Source organism: Mirounga leonina, unplaced genomic scaffold (genome assembly GCF_011800145.1).
Source record: "Mirounga leonina isolate KUSES-001 unplaced genomic scaffold, KU_Mleo_1.0 Mir_173, whole genome shotgun sequence".
In the NCBI taxonomy this organism is placed as follows: domain Eukaryota; kingdom Metazoa; phylum Chordata; class Mammalia; order Carnivora; family Phocidae; genus Mirounga; species Mirounga leonina.
The window spans coordinates 70,674,821-70,695,229 of record NW_023270447.1 but is presented as its reverse complement, the minus strand read 5'-3'; the positions used below and the strand labels follow the sequence as shown (position 1 = coordinate 70,695,229).

Genomic DNA, 20,409 nt, shown 5'->3' with positions numbered 1-20,409 from the left:
CTCCCTGCTCAGCACGGAGCCCGATGTGGGACTCGATCCCAAGACCCTGGGACCATGACCTGAGCCGAAGGCAGACGCTTAACCACCTGAGCCACCCAGGCGCCCCAGTATTTGTCTTTTTATGACTGGCTTATTTGACTTAGTAAACTATCCTGAGGGATCATCCATGTTATAGCATATAGTCATTTTCCTTCCCTTTTAAGACTGAATAATATTTCGTAACGTGTACACACTACATTTTGCTTATCCATTCATTTGTTGTTGGCCCTTGGGTTGCTTCCACCTTTTGGCTATTGTGAATAATGCCGCTATGAACATAGTACAGATATTTCTTCAAGACCTGCTTTCAGTTCCTTTGGGTATATACCCAGAATTGGAGTTGCAGGATTATGTGGTAATTCTGTTATGATTTTTTTTTTTGAGGAACTACTGTACTGCCTTTCACAGTGACTACGTCATTTCACATTCCTACCAGTAGCACACAGGGTTCCATTAGGGTGTAGTGTTTGCTAATTGTCATTTAGGTAAAAGTAGATAATGATGTTGTTCAGTTCTTCTAGGTCTTTTCTAATTTTTAAAAAAAATTTCCAAGAGAGGGTTGTTAAGATATCCAATCAGACCACATGTTTTCCTATTTAAAATCCTTCAGTGATTTTCCACTGTACTTAAAATAAAATCCAAACTACCTCCTGTGAGAACAAACTGTCCAACCCCACCAGCTACTGCTTTTAGCAGGCAGTAAATTATATATAGCCAAAGCATTGTTTTGGGTTTTTTTATATATTTATTTTTATAGTTACCTTCTACTTAAAGCATGGGATTCAGGCTTTCTATTTCTGGTTGTTATAAAGTTTCCCTTTTAAGTAAAACTTTTTTGTTGTTTTTTGAAAGTAAAACTTCTTTTTTTTAAAGATTTTATTTATTTGACAGAGAGAGACACAGCGAGAGAGGGAACACAAGCAGGGGGAGTGGGAAAGGGAGAAGCAGGCTTCCCACGGAGCAGGGAGCCTGATGCGGGGCTCGATCCCAGGACCCTGGGACCATGACCTGAGCCGAAGGCAGACGCTTAACGACTGAGCCACCCAGGCGCCCCAAAATAAAACTTCTTAAAGTAAAAAGAAACCAAATTTTAAGAAAAATTTTAAGGGGCGCCTGGGTGGCTCAGTCAGTTAAGCGTCCGACTCTTGATTTCGGCTCAGGTCATGATCTCGGTTGTGGGATTGAGCCCTGTGTCGGGCTCCTCACTCAGTGGAGAGTCTGCTTGAGATTCTCGCTCTCCCTCTCCCCCTCCCCCCCACTGTGTGTGGTCTTTCTCTCTCAAAATAAATACATAAATCTTTTTTTTTTAAGATTTTATTTATTTATTTAATTGACAGAGAGAGAGAGAGAGACAGCGAGAGCAGGAACACAAGCAGAGGGAGTGGGAGAGGGAGAAGCAGGTTTCCCACTGAGCAGGGAGCCCGATGCGGGGCTTGATCCCAGGACCCTGGGATCATGACCTGAGCCAAAGGCAGTAGTTTAACCAACTGAGCCACCCAGGTGCCCCCATAAATCTTTTTTTTTTTTTAAAAAGAAAAATTTTAAGTAAAAAATTAGTTTGTAAACACATGGAGTGAAAATTGTGGCAATATTATAGGAATGGCACTTGGAAAACACTGATTTAGAGCAGTGGGGATCTTATTTTAGTTTGGTACTATTCTCCTGTGAACCAAAGAAATAAAAATTTATAAAAGCCCCTATTTACTTCAGGCACTGCCTTCCAGAGGCCTTTGCAAACCTTCAGCATTGCCGGATTTAGCCCAGCTCCCACACAGAGGCAACCCCAGAGGATTGCTTATTTTTGAACACAGGGCTTGAACATACCTTTATTTTTCATGCTAGTGTTTCTAGAGCCTTCTTCACAGAGGTCTGAGGACTGATTTAAAGAGGGAAAAGGGAAGTTTCCACTATTTATAACCTCATTATTGAAATGTACAACAAAAGAGAGGCAGCCCATAACCTCACTATTTTACCAGGATCTGTACTGTTGGGGCACGTTTTTTCTACCAGCTGTTTTCAGATGCACGTTTTACCTAGATACAATAAAAATGTATGTACTGTTTTGTTTTCTGCTTTTTTTACTTTGTCATGAGCATCTTTCCATGTTTGCCATACAGTCGTGTAGTTCTTATTTGCAGTGCTCTGTAGTATTATGTCAGGTGGATGTGGAAGGATTTGGGGAGACAGTAGAGAGTGGTACTTCCGAACCTGGGCTGTCAGAAACATTGCCTGGGTTCTCTCAGCTCAGCCACCTCCTCCCTGTGGAACTTAGTCTAATTACTAACTTCTCTGAATCTGTGTCCCTATTGGTAAAATGGAAATAATAAGCATCTACTTCGTAAGGTTGTTAGGATGAAGTGATGCAAATAAAACTCTGAGCACTGCGGTGGCATACAGCACAGCCCAGTGCATGTCAGCTACAAGTAGCTGATGCTTAAGAACAGAGGTTTTGTGGTCAGAGGTGGGGTGTAAGTAGACACTAGGTTCAAGGAGTTTGTTATATATTCTAGATCTCAATCCCTGATTAGATATGTGACTTCTTGGGCGCCTGGGTGGCTCAGTCGTTAAGCGTCTGCCTTCGGCTCAGGTCATGATCCCGGGGTCCTGGGATCGAGTCCCACATCAGGCTCCCCCTGCTCTGCGGGAAGCCTGCTTCTCCCCCTCTTACTCCCCACTCCCCCTGCTTGTGTTCCTTCTCTTGCTGTGTTTCTCTCTGTGTCAAATAAATAAATAAAACCTATTTTTTTAAAAAAAGATTCAGGGGCGCCTGGGTGGCTCAGTCGTTAAGCGTCTACCTTCCACTCAGGTCATGATCCCGGGGTCCTGGGATCGAGCCCCGCATCGGGCTCCCTGCTCTGCGGGAAGCCTGCTTCTCCTTCTCCCCCTCCCCCTGCTTGTGTTCCCTCTCTCGCTGTGTCTCTCTCTGTCAAATAAATAAATAAAATCTTTAAAAAAAAAAAAAGATATGCGACTTCTTGCAAATATTTTCTTCCATTTTGTGAATTGCCTTACTCTGTTGATACTGTCCTGTTTTTATTCCAGATTTACATTTTTAAAAAACACACCTAAAACTTACCATGTTAGCCACTTTTAAGTGACTTTTCATGGTAGTGTTAAGTACATTCTTGTGATCGTGTGTTTTGATGCACAAAAATTTTAATCTTGTTGAAGTCCAACTTATCTGTTTTTTCCTTTTGTTTCCCATGTTTTTGGTGTCATACTCAAGAAACCATTGTCAAATCCAGTGTCATGAAGCTTTCCCCCTCTGTTTTCTTCTAAGAGTTTTATAGTTTTAACTTGTACACTTAAGTCTTTTATCCATTTTGAGGGGTTTTTTGGTATATGGTGTGGCTCCAACTTCATTTTTTTTTTTGCATGTGGATCTTCAGCTTTCCTAGCACCAGATTTTCAAAAGAACTGTCCTTTCCCTACTGACTGGTCTTGGCATCATTGTTGAAAATCATTTAACCATATTTGTGAGGTTTTAGTTCTGGCTGTCTACTCTTTTCCATTGGTCTGTACATCTGTCTTTATGCTCGTGCCCCACTATTTTGATTACTCTAACTTTGTAGTAAGTTTTGGAATCAGGAAAGGTCAGTCCCCTAACTTTGTTCTTCTTTTTCAAGATTATTTTGACTATTTGTGGCCCCTTGAGATTCCAGATGAATTTTAGGATGGATTATTTTGTTTTTACAAAAAATGTTACTGGGATTTTGATAGGGTTGCATCGGATCTGTAGATTGCTTTGTGTGGTATTGGCATCTAAACCATATTAAGTCTTCCAATCCACGAACATGGGTATTTTTCCATTTATTTGTGTTATTCTTAATTTCTTCCAGCAGCGTTTTGCAGTGTTCAGTGTACAAGTCTTTTTGCCTCCTTGGTTAAGTTTATTCTTTTTGGGGGGCACCTGGGTGGCTCTGTCGTTAAGCATCTGCCTTCGGCTCAGGTCATGGTCCCAGGGTCGTGGGATCGAGCCCCGCATTGGGCTCCCTGCTCTGCGGGAAGCCTGCTTCTCCTTCTCCCACTCCCCCTGCTTGTGTTCCCTCTCTCGCTGTGTCTCTCTCTGTCAAATAAATAAAATCTTAAAAAAAAAAAAAAGTTTATTCTTTTTGATGCTTTTGTCAGTGGAATCGTTCTCTTTATTTCCTTTTTGGATTGCTCATTGTTAGTGTATAGGAATGCAACTGATTTGGGGGTGTTGATTTTGTATCCTACAACTTTGCTGAAATCACTTAGCGGTTCTAACAGTTGTTTTATGGAGTCTTTAGGATTTTCTGCATTTAAGATCATGTCTGCAAACAGGTAATTTGACTTTTTAATAGAGCTAGATATTTAACAGCTATTCTATTTGTATGTTCCAAGGATTGTTCTTTCTCTTAACTTTTTAGTGAGTAAACGATATTTGTCAGATTCCTAAAGCAGTTCTGTCGATATTTCACTTCTGTGGGTCTTTGGTTAAGTTGGTTTGCTCTGCTTAATACATATGGTGCAATTAGTTATTGCTTTGTTTCTAAAGCTGCTTTGAAATATGTATTTCAGGGGTGCCTGGGTGGCTCAGTCGTTAAGCATCTGCCTTCAGCTCAGGTCATGATCCCGGGGTCTTGGGATGGAGCCCCTCATCAGGCTCCCTGCTCTGCGGGGGGCCTGCTTCTCCCACTCCCCCTGCTTGTGTTCCCTCACTCACTGTCTCTCTCTCTGTCAAAAAATAAATAAAATCTTAAAAAAAAAAAGAAGTATGTATTTCATTTCACCAAAATAATTATTAAGGATCTGCTAGGTATGAGGCTCTTTATTAGCTGCTTAGTCAACCTGTTATCCTACCCCCATCGCTCTTCACTTAGTAGAGGAATGGTCTGATGAACCATGGCAGTAATAATCATCAGACCTTATTATTTTCTAAAGTACCTTTGTGTATTTGAACTTCTAACTCATGAGTTGTCTTTGATTAAAAAGTGCTCTAGGGAGTTGAAACGTTTAAAACTTCCCCCTGGATCTCCCCTCCGCCCCTCGTTTCTACCAAGATCTCATCTAGCATCATTGTCTTTTCACCTCATTGTTAATCCCTTCATGATCTTTGATGCCTTGTATTTGTTTAATGCTGATGGTTTATAAAATATCTTCATGTTTTTTATTTTGTTTTATCCTTCTACACTTCTATGAAGTAACCAGAGTAGGTGTTGATTGTTCCATTTTACATATTAGGAAAATGGAGAGGAAGAGAAATTATCTCACCTGGAGCTACCACACAACTACCAGAGATAGAGTTAAAATCAGAACCCATGCCTTCAGATTGCTAACCCTGTGTGTTTTTTTATATACTGCACTTCAACCATTAATTCACAGTGCTCCAATTATTTACTCAACAAATATGTATTGAGTACTTCATACATGTCTATTGTGCATTGTTAGGTGCTTGACTTATCAGGACTCCTAAGGTCAGTTTTGCTCTGTTGCCAGCTACCCTTAGTGACCATTTGATGTTATCTGTTGATCTATTTCTTTTTTTTTTTTTCAATGGATCCATTTCTGTTCACAACCATAAATCAAGATTCTAGGCCTCCTATCTGTTTCCTTTTACCCTCTAAATTTTTTTTTTCCCTTTTTATTTCCTTAAGTAATCTCTAAGACCAATGTCGGGCTCAAACTCAAACTCATGACTCTGAGATCAAAAGTTGCATGCTCCTCCGACTGAGCCAAACAGGTGCCGCCTACCTTCTAAATCTTTGATTCCAATAGGAGATTGAGTTTTCTTACCCGTGGAAACTTCTGGAAATGGATGTTTTGGGGTATGTGAGAGTGGCAGATTCAGATACCTGTTCCAGCACTAGTTGGCTCTGGGAACCACATGTGGAACTGAGTAGGTTCATCTGAAGGGAAATGCCTTCAGCAGTCCATGTTGCCAAATAAATTAGTGGGTAGCAGGAATGCCTAGTGTGTGTAAGGCCTATGTGATAGGTAAGTCACATGAATTAAAGGTTATACACAACACCTCCACTCATGCAACTAATAACATAAGGAGAAAGATGAGCACCAAGGTATTTCTGGGGGCAAAGGACAGACACCAGCTCCAAGGGGGTTATTGGATCACATAGAAATCCAGCAACAGGAAATGAAGTGTGGTTGGGCTCTCAGAACTGGAACCAGAAAGTCAGAAATGGGCTATTGGGTTCTCATCTCTGCTTTTTATTAGACTGTTTCATTGTCCTACTTTTTTTTGCAGTCTGGTGAAGAGAATGTCTAATGTAAAGGAGAAGGTGCTAATGCATGTTGGGAAACCAGGAAATGACCCAAGATAAAGAAAGGATGTCACCTGTTCCACATAATGCCTGGCACATAATAGGCATGCGCCAGCTACCTTTGAATAGACAGCAGCCAGAAGTTCTGCTCTCTGTAGCTCCTTAGGTTCCTTCACTCAGTGAGACCTGCCCTCAGTTGGGAGAGTAACAGAGACTGACTCCTGTTGCTGTGGGAAGGTAATAATGAAGGGAACAGGGGAAGGAGCATGGGATCCTCATAGCCCTGAGGCCCCTATCTCTTTTTATCGAACATACATGTAGTGAATGCACGTATTGTCCAGATACCAAATATGCATTGGTTTGGTCCTATATACCCACTCAGTACCATGACAGTTTTTGTCCAGATGTCTGAAAATTGTAAGTCAAACAATTATGTTGGGCATAATTAAAACAAGAGGAAACTATGTGTTGGAAATGGAAATTGGATATGAAGTGGTTGGCAAAATAGGAATAGAGGTTTTTGTAGTGAAGCCCTGGGTAATCTTTCCATGAATCTGTGGTCTCTATTTTGCTGGCTTCTTTCTTTCATTTATCATCTGCCATCATGGATCTTTCTGAATCAGTGCTATGTTATGAGAAAGCATGTGCGTTGAGGATCAGGCTGCCTACTAATTATAGTGAAATTTAGCTATACTTGATCCAGAATATAATTTTCTTCTTCTGATGTGGCTCCTGTATTTACTCTCTGCTATACTATATATAGAAGAACAGATCTAGGAATGTCATCCCTTGGCTGCAGTGCTGGCTTTGTCCTCTTGTCCAGAGAACTCTTCAGGTGCCTGTCTGAGAGAGGTTGCCAGTCCTGGGCCTGTTCTGATAGAACGCAGAGATGTCCAGGGTGGTCTGCTCAAAAGCCTTGCATGATTCCCCTTCTATGGAATAAAGTCTGAGTTCCTTGAAGATTCTTCAAAATTCCAGCATCTTCTCTGACCAATTCCTTCCCACACACAACTGTTCTTTAACCTCACTTGTCACATTAGAGTGAAAGTGCCATGAAGATAGGGACTCTACCTGTTTTGTTCGCTACTGTACCTGCAGTGACTAGACTTCCCTTCTTCCATCAGCACTACCACCACCATTCCACCGGCCAAGACCATATTCATGCTTCAGAAGCATAACACCTTACGTATCTTTCATGAAGCCAGCCTCAGATTCCTCAGACATGATGGATTTTTCCTTTGTGTGTTACTGGCATGGTTTTTGTACTTCTCTTACATTACTGCCATGGACTCCCTAGTATCTTAATTGGTTTTTATCTTTGATTAGATAATTTGTTTCTTGAAGGCTCATTATCCCTGATTTCTGACCTCACTCAACTATTTTAAGAGAGATGAATAGATACTCCTGGCTCTTAAGAGGTACTCAATAAATATTTGTTGAATGAATGTACTATATAGTTACAAGGAGTTACTCTTTCCCTGGTTTGATGAGGTTGGCTCAGGTTTGGAGGAAAGGTGCCAGGCTCCACTACTCAGTGGCGTAGTAGATACTCTGAATTCTCTTAAAAATTGGTGTGTTCTCCTTATCTCCTAAGCAACACTGTATGCAACTATGGCTCTCTAAAGTGCTTTGTAGGTAGCAAAATTAAATACATATTTGTGAGTTGATTGATAAACCTTTTTCTTCTATCTTACCCTTTCCAAGCTACGGTAAACTAACTGGTGCATTATAGGTAAATTCTATCCAGGCATTACACTCTTATCTTACTTCCCGAAAGTTTACCCCAGTGAACATCTCAGTTTGAGAATCAATCATTTCTCAAGAGTAATTCTTAAGAATAAAGCATAAATGCTTGCTTGATTGATTTTGGGCCCAAATCAGTGCCTTTTGGTTGGGAGGTGCTGTTAGGTGCTGCCTGTAATACAGACAGGGCTAAAAGGAACATCCACTTTGGGACCCAGCTTGAGTCAGATCCAGGTTCTACCACGTGGGCAAGTCACTTCGTCTCAGTCAGCCTCTCTGAACTTACTGTTTTCTTTCCTGAAAATACAGGGGTAATTATGCCCACCGAATAGATTGCTGTGAAGGGTAGACGAGGTATGTGTGCAAAGTGCCCAGCTCAGCATCTGGAAAATTAGGTACTTAATAAATGTTAGCTGCTGTTATTCCCCTTTCCCAGTTTTTGTTTTTGTTTTTGTTTTCCTCATGCTGGGCTGCTGCTGATGTGGTGCTATCACCGGACATGGGCTTTTCCTGGAGAGCAGTTCTGAGCCGTGGCTTCTTTCCCATGCCCCTCCTGGCACGTCTGCCAGCGGCTCACGCCCAGGGTCATTTTTTTACCCTTTATCTTCTGTTCTACTTCCCCCTTGAATGAAGTCAAGGGTCCAGAAGCTAGTGTCACCTCTGGTACTCCATATTCTTGCCCCCCCCCCCAACGCCCCCCAACTCCCAACCGCTGAAGCGATCGACGCCACCTGCTGGAGGACTAGATTTTCTTTGTTCAGAGATTGAGATCTAGAAGGCCATGCCCCCGCCCCCTCCTTATTCTAGCTGGAGTCCACGTTACAGCCTATGACTTCTTTTCCTCTTTCCTCCTCTTGAGCCTGCATCTTTGAGAGGGAGGAAAGTGAAATAATGCCAGACTCTGAGTTAGAAAGCACACTGTTCTTGTCACCTGAGCCTTGGTTACCTCACTTTACTTCTCTGAGTTGTAGTTTCCTTATCTATAGAATGGGAATAATAATTCCTGAATTTTGGCCTTCCCAGATTATTATCATAAGATAAAGGATGCAGAAAGCTTGATGAACTAAAGTGCTATTTGGACGTCAAAAGGTATTCCTACTCTCCTACCTCATTTATTTATCCAGGCCGGGCCAGGCTTGGAGGGGAGGGGCGCCAGACTCCATGTGTGCTTCCTCACTTTCCCAGGACCCTGCCCTACCTCAGGGGCAGAACCTGGTGAGGCTCCCCAGCCCTTATATCCTGTGATGGGCTTCCAAGATCTTGTCATCCGGAAGGTGCAGCACCTTAAGCCAAACCAGCTGTTTGCCAGCTCTCACCTGCCCCCAGCCATGGTTCCTACTGCTTGGTAATAGGGGTCTGGGAAGCTTTGTTCCCCTCTCCCTACTCCACTGGAGACTTCAAGAAAGAATTTTGGTCTAATCTCTCAAAACTTTGACTCACCTGCTGAGGACACATGGCTAGACTGTCAGAACATTCTGGGAGTTCCCTGAAATGACAGAATAATACTTGTAGCTATTGCAGAGTGCCTGGCACTTAGTGCCTGGTAATTAGTATTTATCTTGTTTAATCTTCATAGCATCTTTTGAAGTAAGTATTTATTATTTCCAGTTTACTGAAAAGAAAACTGAGGTTCAAAAAAGTTAAGTCTCTGTTCCAAGTTACACAGCTATTAAGTGGCAGCTGGAATTTGAACTTTATTCTGTCTTCTTCCAAAATCGTTGGCGCTGACCACTGTACCACGAGGCCTGCCACTGATCTGTAGAGGAGGGGCCGGCCATGTGCTTCAGAGGAAAGCTCAGGAGATTTCCAGTCATCCAGTCTGCGTGCAAACCCCAGCCCTGCCCGTGTGACCCGGGGCAAGCGGCTTTCAGCTTCTGGAGCCGCAGATACTGCCTCCTTACATCCTCACCAGGGACATGCGGCATACGTGCTCTTCTCATCTCCATTTTACATGCGAGGGGAGTATGCCTCACGAGATAAAGTGACTCCCCCTAAGTTACAGAACAGTAATCGCAAGTGGCAGAGCCAGAACTCTAGTCTGGGTCTAACGCCTGGTTCGGTGTTCTGTCCCTTCTTTCTCACGGCCCGCTCCTAAGACCTGGTGTAGCACTCAGGCCGGCCAGCAGCTCCGGCGTGCTGGTTGGGAGCCTGTACGGGGAGGCAGCAGCCGTGCCTCTTCAACGCCGTCTCGTTCTTCTCCCTTAATCTCTCCTTCTTAGAAACCTTACTGAGGCAGTATAAACATTTGAAATTCAAGGAAAAGGTTATGCGTTGCTTAAAAACTGCTTGAGGCCCCACACAGAAGCCTAGGAAATCTGCTGCCCATCTTTTGTGTGAGTTTGTGTTACTACTTTGGCAGCACGGTGTGGTGGTTATAGCTTGGAGAAAGTTCTTTCTGGGCTCTTCTCCTTATCATTTTAATCTTACAAGGTTGTTGTGTTGGAGCTGATACATACCAAGGGCAGCAGCTGGAGCCGGGCTAATTGATGGCAGCAGTTTTCCCTGGCAGCGGCCTCTGCTAGAAGCCAGAGCAGGAGTCCAGGGTCCTGGAGCGCTCACCCCCTTATTCTGTGACCTCGGGCATGTGAGGCACTGTCTTCAGTAGACTGGGTGACCTCTCAGGACTCCTTTCACCTTTAATATCCTGTGCTTTTTAAAAATAAAAGTAAGGATGCTTGGGTTTTGTGTTTTTTTTAATCTAACTGGACAGAATTATATGAAGTAAAAAGTAAAAGACTGCATTCTTTCCCCCATTCATTCATTCCTGAGGTAACATGTTGCCAGTTTGTGTCCTTTCCATTGTTTTCTGTATATATATATTATACAGAAGGTGTATATATATGTTATACGCATTATATGTGTATATAGATTATATATATACATATATAAATACATATATTTAATATACACAATATATATGTTATACGCACTATATACAGAATGTGTATATATTATACACATGTGTGTATATATATTGCGTATATATTATATGCACACATTATACAGTATGGTCAGCACCCCAGAATCTAGAATACATACTATATATGACTTGGTCCTTTCACCCATTTGGGGCATTTTGTCTTGTTATTACTTGAAGATTTATTCTTTTTTTTTTTTTTTTAAGATTTTTATTTATTTATTTGACAGAGACAGTGAGAGAAGGAACACAAGCAGGGGGAGTGGGAGAGGGAGAAGCAGGCTTCCCGTGGAGCAGGGAGCCCGACACGGGGCTCAATCCCAGGACCCTGGGACCATGACCTGAGCCGAAGGCAGACGCTTAATGACTGAGCCACCCAGGCGCCCCTTAACTTATTCTTTTTAATTAATGCTTTATAATTTATTAAATGGTCCCCTATTGATTATATGTCATGATACTTTAAAGCAAATGTACACATGCAACATTGCTTTTAAATTTTCTTTTCAGGAAAAGAAGAAAAAAAAACATAGAGACAGGAAGTCGTCTGACTCTGACAGCTCAGACTCTGAGAGTGACACAGGCAAGAGGGCGAGGCACACATCAAAAGACAGCAAGGCAGCAAAGAAGAAGAAGAAGAAGAAGAAGCACAAGAAGAAGCACAAGGAGTGAGAGTGGAAAGAGTAGAGGGGGTGGTTGAGAGAAGGAGGAACCAGGGGCCTTGTGTCTTGAAGCCCTGGCTTCCTGAAAGACTCAGTAGTGCGAGTATGGCCTCCCACCCCACTGACTTCTCACCCACGGGAGATGGCTTCCCCTAATGCAGCAGGCAGGTTTGGGAGTTAGATGTCAAAGCATCTGCCTGAATGAGTTGTTAACTTATCATTCCTGGTCCCTTTGCAAGTGACCCCTGCAGCTCACCCGTTCATTCACACAACTTCCTTCATTCGGCAGGAGGTCCTATTACCCTCTCCAGCTGCCACTGCCAGAGCCAGATTCCTGCACAGGAGTCCAGGCTGCAGCCACAGGTCCTGCTGTGGAGGCAAGTCTGGCTGTAGTTGGAGAACAGGGATGGGCCTTCCCTGTTGGGTCTGCCCTGGGCTGATTGGTGAGCGATCCCTGTGGCGTCCAACACAGGGGCCGAGGGAGACGGGCAGGATGAGGGAGAACATGGTAAGAAGTGGTGCTCACTTTTTCCATTCCCCCTAACATGATTCCACCGTGCTACAAGTGACAGCCAGAAAACCATTGTTTGCAGTGACTGAGCTTGTGTGTGACATTCTGCCAGACCACTGAACCAGATAGCGCAAGCCAAGATCATTGCTTTACTTTGTATTTACTACTGTGTGAGTCAGTTGGTTTCACTTCAGGTCTCTGCTTAAATTCCTGGCACTAAATGGAAATGTGTTTGGTTTTGAACTTGCTGAATGTTCTTATTGCTATAATCCCTCTTCCTGGGTAATTTACAGACTTGCAATCACTGAGTCTGCATTAGTTGACAGAAGAACATTTAATATATTACCTCAGACCTTGGAGAGAGGCCCAGCTGAGGTACAGAGCCAGAGGCACCAGCAGGTCACGGCCTTCTTGGGAGATCACTTATAAACCCTCTCTTCTGTAATGATTAGATGATCTCTTACCCCAGAGCTGATTAGAGAACCAGTAGAATTTGTAACCATGAATGGGCCAGGCATAGGCGGGAGCTTAGCAGTCATCTTGGCCAGTGGGCATTGGTTCCCACCACCAAGGCACAAGCCTGCATCCTGTGTCCTGAGCCTACATTCTGGAAAGACAGACCACAGCATCCCACAAAGAGCAGCTTTCCAAACCCAAGGGCCTGCAGTGCAGGATGGGCCTGAGGTGACAGTTTAGTAGCCGAACCTGGGGAAGCCCTGCCACTGATTGATTATTCCACGTTGGACTAGCTCCTATGGCCGTGTGGAGGAGCAGTGTAGAGGCAAGGTGTAGGAACAGCTGTTTTATTACTGAGCGTGTCAGGTGACCAGCTACCGCTGCCCCTGAGACTGTCCGTTTCAGTCTCTCGTCCAGGGCTGCCTCTGAGTGACCTTCAGGCAGTCGTTTCTGCCCGCTGTCCGACACACAGGGAAACCGAGACTCCCAGAGTCATGTCACCAAAGGCAAAAAGGCAATTTGGTGACCTTGGCTCTGCTTTATTGACCTTAGAGCACCCTTTGGATGCAGTTAAAAAAACAAACATAACACAATGGGAGCCAGAAGTGGACCCAGGCTGGTGCCACCTGACCCCAGAAGAAATTTCCCCAACCCAACCAAGGTGGATTTATATAAAATGCTGGAGGACAAAATGAGGCAATCCGGTGCTGAGTCCAGGGCTAGCTGACTGGCAGAGGAGCAGACAGTGAAGGAGTGGGCAGGTCATGCCTCTTTCTCATAAGTACGAGTGCAAACTGTACTTCCATGGGTAAGTGTCTGGAAGGAAAGACAGAGCCAGATTAGGGGTGAGGGCACCGAAGGTACCGGGGCAGTCTCCATTCCGATGGGGAAAGCCTCTCTATCCCAGTAGTCTTCATTTACTGACCCCCTACTATGTGCCAGGTACTTTACATGTATTTTTTTCTAATACTTACACCAAGCTTTTCATTTAGTTAGGCACTTAATTCCTCTGTTAGAGTTGTGAGAAAATGAGCTGTGAGAGGGGAAGTAACTTGGTCAGCATCCCAGGCTGTCTGTCTCTCTCCCTCGCACCATTCCTCTAGTGCCTAAGATGGTGCATGGCACGTCGTAGACAAATAGGTGAACAAGAATGTCCAGAGACTCTTGGGGAAGGGCTGTCGTGGGCTACCAGCTCTCCATCCTTCCCTGACTTAGGCTGGTGCTGGAGCCAGAGGCTTGAGCTATCATCTGTGGAGCCAGGCCCATGGCCTCACCAGAGTCCCGCTGCTCAGTGAGTATCTGGTCCTGCAGTTCACATGCCCACCAAAGCTAGACACCTCATTCTTAACTCCGCACGGACCCCTGCTCATGGTGGTGCAAGAATACAGGGAGCAGGGTACAGTGACCCAAGAAGGTCTACAGTGAGACGCTGGAGTGAAAACCTGAGGTCGTACAGAGTTAGGAGACAGAGACCACAGGGGTTGCTACCTCTGCCCCAGATCTGGGGCTGTTCAGTCATGGCTACATTCTTCTAGTGAAGTCCCCAAGTCCCTAAACAGACTGATGTGCCAGCCTGGTTGTCCCTTCCTACCCAGGCGGTCAGGTAGTGCAGTAGGTCCGGCATGCTAGACACTGAGAGGCAGTGGGGCTGGAATGAGGCGGAAGGGACTGGACTGTCATTGCCCCACCATCACCAGCCTGTCCCTGCCCAGAGGCTTTCTAGGTGGCAGCGCAGTCCCAGGGAGGAGAGGGGATTAGGAGCCTAGGATCCAGTTTGGCCCTGCTTTCCACCTCTCCCGGGGCGGGGCAAGGTGGCAACACAGAGGAAGAGACTAAGCCTGTGAAGCACCTGTGGCAGCCCTCTCCCTCGCCTCTATGATGCTCGGTGCTCTGCATCACGGTCTCCTGCCACCCCAGCAGCCCATAAGGTTGGTGGTGGTAATGCCCATTTCGCAGTGGGAGTCGGAAGGTTACTTGTCTGAAGTCACATAGCCTGTAAGCTGAGATTTGAAACCAGGCCTGTGAGGCCAAAGCTACCACACAGAAAATTCCCACCTAATACCACCCCAGCCCTGCCTCTACCCTCCACTGATCCCAGGGGAAGACCCTGGCTTTCCCAACAGGCTCGACTGAAGGGGCAGTAGTGGGAACCAACTGGGTGAGGCTCCAAAGTTGTCTTACCAGGATGAGTTTCCCATCAACTAGCTCCCGCACAAGTGTTGTCTCTTGCCCTTCCCACTTCTGCACGTGGACAAGTTTGCCTCCATGCAGCATCACGGTGGACTGTGGAAAGAGGGTAGAGGCCTGAGCTGTGATCTGAGCCAGGATTGAGGGACAAGATGGTGTCTGGTCATTGGGGCCACAGAGGACACTGCCTCTGCCCCAAACTAATGATGGTGCCAGGACCAGAGCTCAGGTGGCCTACTTCCAACCTCACCCCACAGGCTGTCTCATTTACCTCTAGCCTCTACTCCATGATTGCCTGGCTGGGGCCTTCAGGTGTTAGGCAAGTAGGGAGAGGCAGGCGGTATGGTGAGCCAGACAGCCTGGCTCTGAGAAGTGCCACTAGCCTTCAGAATGGGCACTTATCCTATCCTCTACATGATACCCACAGCCCTAGCGCCCCTAAGAGATAGGGGCATGTGCCATCCTACATCCCTGGGGAATATTGAGGAGGAGGAGTCCTCAGACTCTCCAGCCTAGTGGTGATCACACGTAATGTCTAACAGACCTTGGGGATGGAAGGTATTGGAAAATGAGACTTCCCACTTTGTAGTCCTACCTCTTCTTGGTCCACATCATGTGACCCCTTAAGCTGACAAGTAGACAGCAACTGCCAGGTCCAGGGACCGGGTGCCCTTGGAGTGTTCCAAAGCCCTGGTCAGATGCCCACTCAGTCTTCTGGGCTCTGCCAGCCTGCATCAGCTGGTTCTCATTTGGCAGCTCTCCCGGATCTTTTTTCTTTAGGAATTTGGGGGCTCTAGGTCAGGCTAGGGGACCCTGGCTGAGCAGGGTTGAGTAGGAGAATGTGAGAAGGCTGTGTTTATGTTTGGGGCAGCATGAGGAATGGGTGTGCATCCTTGCTACCACTTTACTCTTCATGCCCATCCCCCAAGCTTTTTGCCCACTCAGATTATTTTTAGCTTAGGCATCCCAGAACTCTACTGTTTAATTAGGGTTCTTGTCCCTTAAAAAGGTGGTCTAGTCAAGGAGGCAGACACATGTGATATGGCAGCCACCTGTCTCTAAGGTAGGATGACATCTTTGGGTACCAACCCAGCTCTGCTGCCAGTTTCCTCCACAAGGAGACCAGACCCTATCCTGTCTGTCCTGGGGCAGTTGTGAGGAAGCAGAAACAGCTCAGGGGCAAACTGATAGGGTCTGCTGGAGGATACTGCTATAGGGACCGTCTTTAGCAGTCAAAGTCCCTTAGTTCTGTCTCTGCCATGCCTGGCCCAGGGGCTAGGAGGCCTGAGGCAAGTAGCAAACACTGAGCCACCACAGGGTGACAAGCCCTGAGACTGGAGGTAGATGTCCCTTCCCTCCTTGGGAGGAGAGGGGCAAGGCTTGGTGAGAAGACGTACAAACACACCTAGACGATGCCCTATCCAGAACATAGCTTTTCCTGCCTGCGGGCTGATAGAATTGGAAATAGTTCCTCAGGCTCACTGGCCAAGCCTGGGAGGTGGAAGCTGGAGAAAAGGAAGCATCTGAGTAGGTCTCCACCTCTTGTCTCTAGCTGCCTCCTTTGCTGCTGGAGGCCAGCATGACCTACTCACTCAGGGAAGAGCTCTGAATTCTCCTGGGCATTGTTCCTAAAGTACTTGAGGTCACAGCCATGGCCACATAACTCTCCCGTCTATGGATTGGAAAGAAACCCAGAGCTCTCAAATGCCATGCACAACGTCACCCAGCTGGAGCTGGAATCGACACTGAGGTCAGAAGAACATCCTGACTCTGTGTTGCCCACTCCCAGAGGCACCAGATAGTCCCCTAGGAGGCAGGGAGGAAAGCATGAGGACAGGGCTAGCGTGCTCCTAGCATAGCACCTGGGACATCCCCATACTGCACAGGCTTTATGCACCTTTTTCATTTCAATCCCCCCACATCACCTGCCCCTCAGGGTACAATAATAGGGTGCCAAGTCTCAAAGGTCTCGTAATCCCCAGACCCCCTTATATGACTCACCTTGACCTTCCTGTCATCTGCTGTTGTCTCATCGAACTCCACCCCTAGCTTGAAGCTGATCTCTGTGTTCTTGAAGGTGCTGTGTGTTTTTATGATGATAGTGTCCCCATTCACTTCGATGATGGTGGTAGGCTTGGTCACATTGGCCACCTGCCTGGTAGCAAAACCCACACCTGAGAGCAGGGGGAAGGTTATTAGCATGAGTAGAGTGGAAAGACAGGGTACGAGGACCTCAGTGAATAACCCTCAGGCCCGGATGTGGGGCAGAGCAAAGAGGAGTATGAGAACTTTCAGAGACTGGCTGTTTTTTAAATTGTTTTCTTGTTAGCTCTGTGCAGCGAAGAGACACTTGATTTCACTGGGCAGATGGGAAGTTTAAGGGACAGGCATGCCACAGCAAGTCGTGGCAGATCTGAGGTTAGAACAAGCTACTTTCTGTGTGGTAAGAACTGAACGTGTCTTATCTCATTCAGCCCTTCATTCTCCCTGCAGGCCATGATGCTATTATCTCCACTTCACAGATGCAAAAACTGAGGGTTCAGGCCCAGGCTCACAGGTCTGGAATTGGAACGCAGAACCGTTTGACTGAAGAGCTCATGGAACTGCTCAGCTGTACTGTCTCCCAAGGCTGGAGCACAGGGCTCCCTCCCAGGGCACCTGAGCAGCTTTCCAGCCACAGGCTGAGGAAAGAAGAGAAATGTGGACTTCGCCTTCCAAAGCCTGAGGGACAGGCGTTTCCCACCTTTGGAAGTTTCTGCCCTGAAACCCACTGGTGCACCTGTCCCCTCTGTATGGCAGCAAGATATTTTCAAACCCCCTTCTCCGTGACCTAGGTAGGAGGTAGGCAGAAGGGAGTGTGTGTCCCAGTGTACAGATTTAGGAGAGGCCTGAGTGCTAGTGCAGTCAGGACTCCAATCCAGGTCTCCTGGCTCCTGGTCTGAGGCCCTATGGGTACGCCCCGCCTGACCAAAGCACGGCGTCCCTGGGTGCTGGGCAAAGCCTTCCCTGAGTGTCCTGCAAGAGTGTGAAACAAAGAACTCCAGCAAAGCCTTAGCCCCTTCAGGTTACAGCCTCCAACCTCCCATCACGACGGCCTGCCCTTCTGCCCGCAGCAGCAGTGGTGAGCTGTCTTGCAGGGCAGAGGCGAGGCGGGAACAGCCTCGTGTGGGGAGGTGGTGTGCCAGCCGACACTGCACTTGCTGGAAGTGAGGTATGGCCTGTTCAGGTTGTTTCACTTAATGCTCCTAACACCTAACAGCCCTGAACAGTAGGTCTTACTATCCTCACTTTACAGATTAGGCTTGGAGAGAAGTGACTTGCCCAAAGTCAAAGAGTGAGTGATAGACCTGGATACGAATCTAGGCTCCAAAACTTGTTCACTCTTCCTCCTGGGCCATTCTCCCGGCGTGTAATTCCTCCCACGCCGAGGCCACCAGGTGTGCCTGTGCTCACTGGTACTAACTAGGCTGGGTCTGTCTGCCCCCTGAGGACCCTTGGTCTAAAACTAGAGGGGTGAGGGCAGCTTCTGCCCTGCCCGGTCAGTAAGGGACCTGGCCTTAGCCCCTGTGAGTCAGGCTGATCCCACTCCCCAGAAGAGAGCAGGGTCTTGTCACCATGCAAGGAGCCCTGTTTGCTTAGGACCTACCCAGAGGTGTGGTGTGTTTGAGAAAGGAAACCACTGTGGGGTGAGTGAGGGACTGAGCCAAGAGAAACTGAGACCAAAAATGGGGCTGATGATTTTGGAGGCTCAGAAAGAGCTGGGTTCTACTTAAAAATGAAGTGGCAGCTATTTACAGAGAGAGCTGAGGATGGTCTTTTCTCCCCTGTGGACCTCTCATCCTTTCCATCTGTGTATGGAGAAAAGCAGGATGATACATTCTCAGCCCTGTAGCCCAAATCTGCCCCTTCTTTGGGGCAAAATAAGGGAACAAGTGTGGTAAGGATGTTGCAGCTCACTTCAGGGACACAGGTCTTCAGTTGGAATGTCAGCTATGGGAGGCTTGGGGGGAGGGGCTAACTCTGGGCATCCCAACTTCCCAACAGCTGCCCAGGGCCCACTGCTCCAAGAGTGGCTACTTTCCTGGAGTCAGTGGGCATAGTACCCAGCATACTATGGTGGGGCATGAGAGCTTTGACCTCAAGAGCCAGCACTTGTCCCTATTTCAGGAAAGGGTTAGGAATAGAGGGGAGAGATGGGTCCCCCACCCCTTATTTGGGTACCTGCCAGAATCAGCCCCCCTTCCCTGGTAGGAAGGCATGGAATGTAGCTCAGCTATGAACAATATTCTGGTTTCCCTGTCTCAGCCTGGGAGGCTGGGATAATCTCATAGCAGGGGATTTAAGAGAAAGGGTATCCACCTTCTCCATCTAAGCCCGTAGTAGGAGGGAAGGGCTGAGGTCAATCATTAGCTAAGCAGTTCCTACCACTCCCACCCCCAAGGTCCATAGTGGAAACTATTCTGGGTTACACATCTAGAAATCTAGGTTTTCATATTAGCTCTGCTGTGGGATTGATCTGACTAGTTTCTACTCTCTCTGGGTCTCAGTCTCCCCATCTGTCAAACTAGGCAAGGCATGGGGGATCTCCAAGGACCTCAGGTATAAGGACTCGAATCTTTATTCTTCCCCATTGTTGGAATGGAAGAACCCTTTAGCAGATCTTGGCCTTGCACCAGGACCCTGCTGCACGTGGCAAGTCTAGTGGTTTTCTCCACCAGACGGCTCCCCAACAAGTGGCTGAGCCACCAAGTGATGGGTCCTCCCACCCCGCCCTACTACTAGGCTTACTGACAGTGATTAAAGCCTGGTTACACACCACTGCAGGACGACGTCAGAGACTGCATGGTGAAAGGGCATCCTCCGGCAACCATCCTTTCTCTAGTTCAACACGGAGGGGCAGGGGTTGTTGCTAACTGTGCGGGGCCCCTATCTCACCTTCTCATATCTCATTCCCCCGCTGTTCCCCTCTCTTCCCATCTCCCTCCTCCTAGGAGTTTCTGCTTCTTTATGCCATAGTACACTCCCCATCCGCCCCATTCCCTTTCTGTATTCACACTTTCCAATCCCTAAACCACCCATGTTCCTGCTTTTTTCCTCCTCCAGCTAGCCTCCCACCTTCTGCAATGGATGCTCCCTTTTTACACAAACCCACCTCTCTCCAGATACTATGTATACCCCTCTTCCTCGAAAGTGCCTCCGTGCCCCAGCATCGACCGTGCCCCAACATCGACCTGCACATCTTGCCTCCTTGCGCCTCCCTACCTGGGAATCCTAGCCAGGTTCAGACCAGAAAGCCCCCTTCCAACAGGCCTCGCGTGCCCTAGCCCAGGCTGCCACCTTCTCCGCGTCCCCTTGCTCCCCCACCTTGAGCAGGAGGGATGCAGTAGCCGTACGGGGTACTAGCCAGGGCCCGAACGCTGTGCAGGGCTGCGTACGCGGCCAGGCCCTCTCCAGCCCAGTATCCCCGAGACGCGCTCACCAATTGACTTCATGTAGTCATCGAAATTCTTGCTGTCCACTAGCTTCCAGGTGCCCACGAAGGCGTCCACCATGGTGAGGCTGGGCTAGGCGAAGAAAGCAGAGGCGACAGAACTGGCGTGCAAGGACTCTGGGACCCACGGTTCCCAGCCCGCGCTGCCGCTTTAAATAGCCCTTGTA

The 20,409-nt window shown here is 47.1% G+C and overlaps 2 protein-coding genes across 2 annotated transcripts in view; one reads left to right on the top strand and one right to left on the bottom strand.

Annotated features, from left to right (window-relative positions):
• Positions 1-12,351, top strand: part of ZCCHC17 (zinc finger CCHC-type containing 17) — a 64,423-nt gene extending 52,072 nt beyond the window's left edge. Inside the window, exon 8 of the mRNA XM_035019253.1 lies at positions 11,446-12,351. Coding sequence (XP_034875144.1) covers positions 11,446-11,607 — 162 coding nt within the window. The 3' untranslated portion in view covers positions 11,608-12,351. The remainder of the gene's footprint in view (positions 1-11,445) is intronic.
• A 690-nt stretch (positions 12,352-13,041) lies between these two features.
• FABP3 (fatty acid binding protein 3) lies at positions 13,042-20,408 on the bottom strand. The gene is made up of 4 exons (XM_035019254.1): positions 20,231-20,408; positions 16,753-16,925; positions 14,746-14,847; positions 13,042-13,380 (listed from the first exon to the last, which is right to left on the bottom strand). Exons 1-4 carry the CDS (start codon positions 20,301-20,303, stop codon positions 13,327-13,329), a joined length of 402 nt encoding a protein of 133 aa, XP_034875145.1. The 5' UTR covers positions 20,304-20,408; the 3' UTR covers positions 13,042-13,326.
• Between the last annotated feature and the right edge of the window lies 1 nt (position 20,409).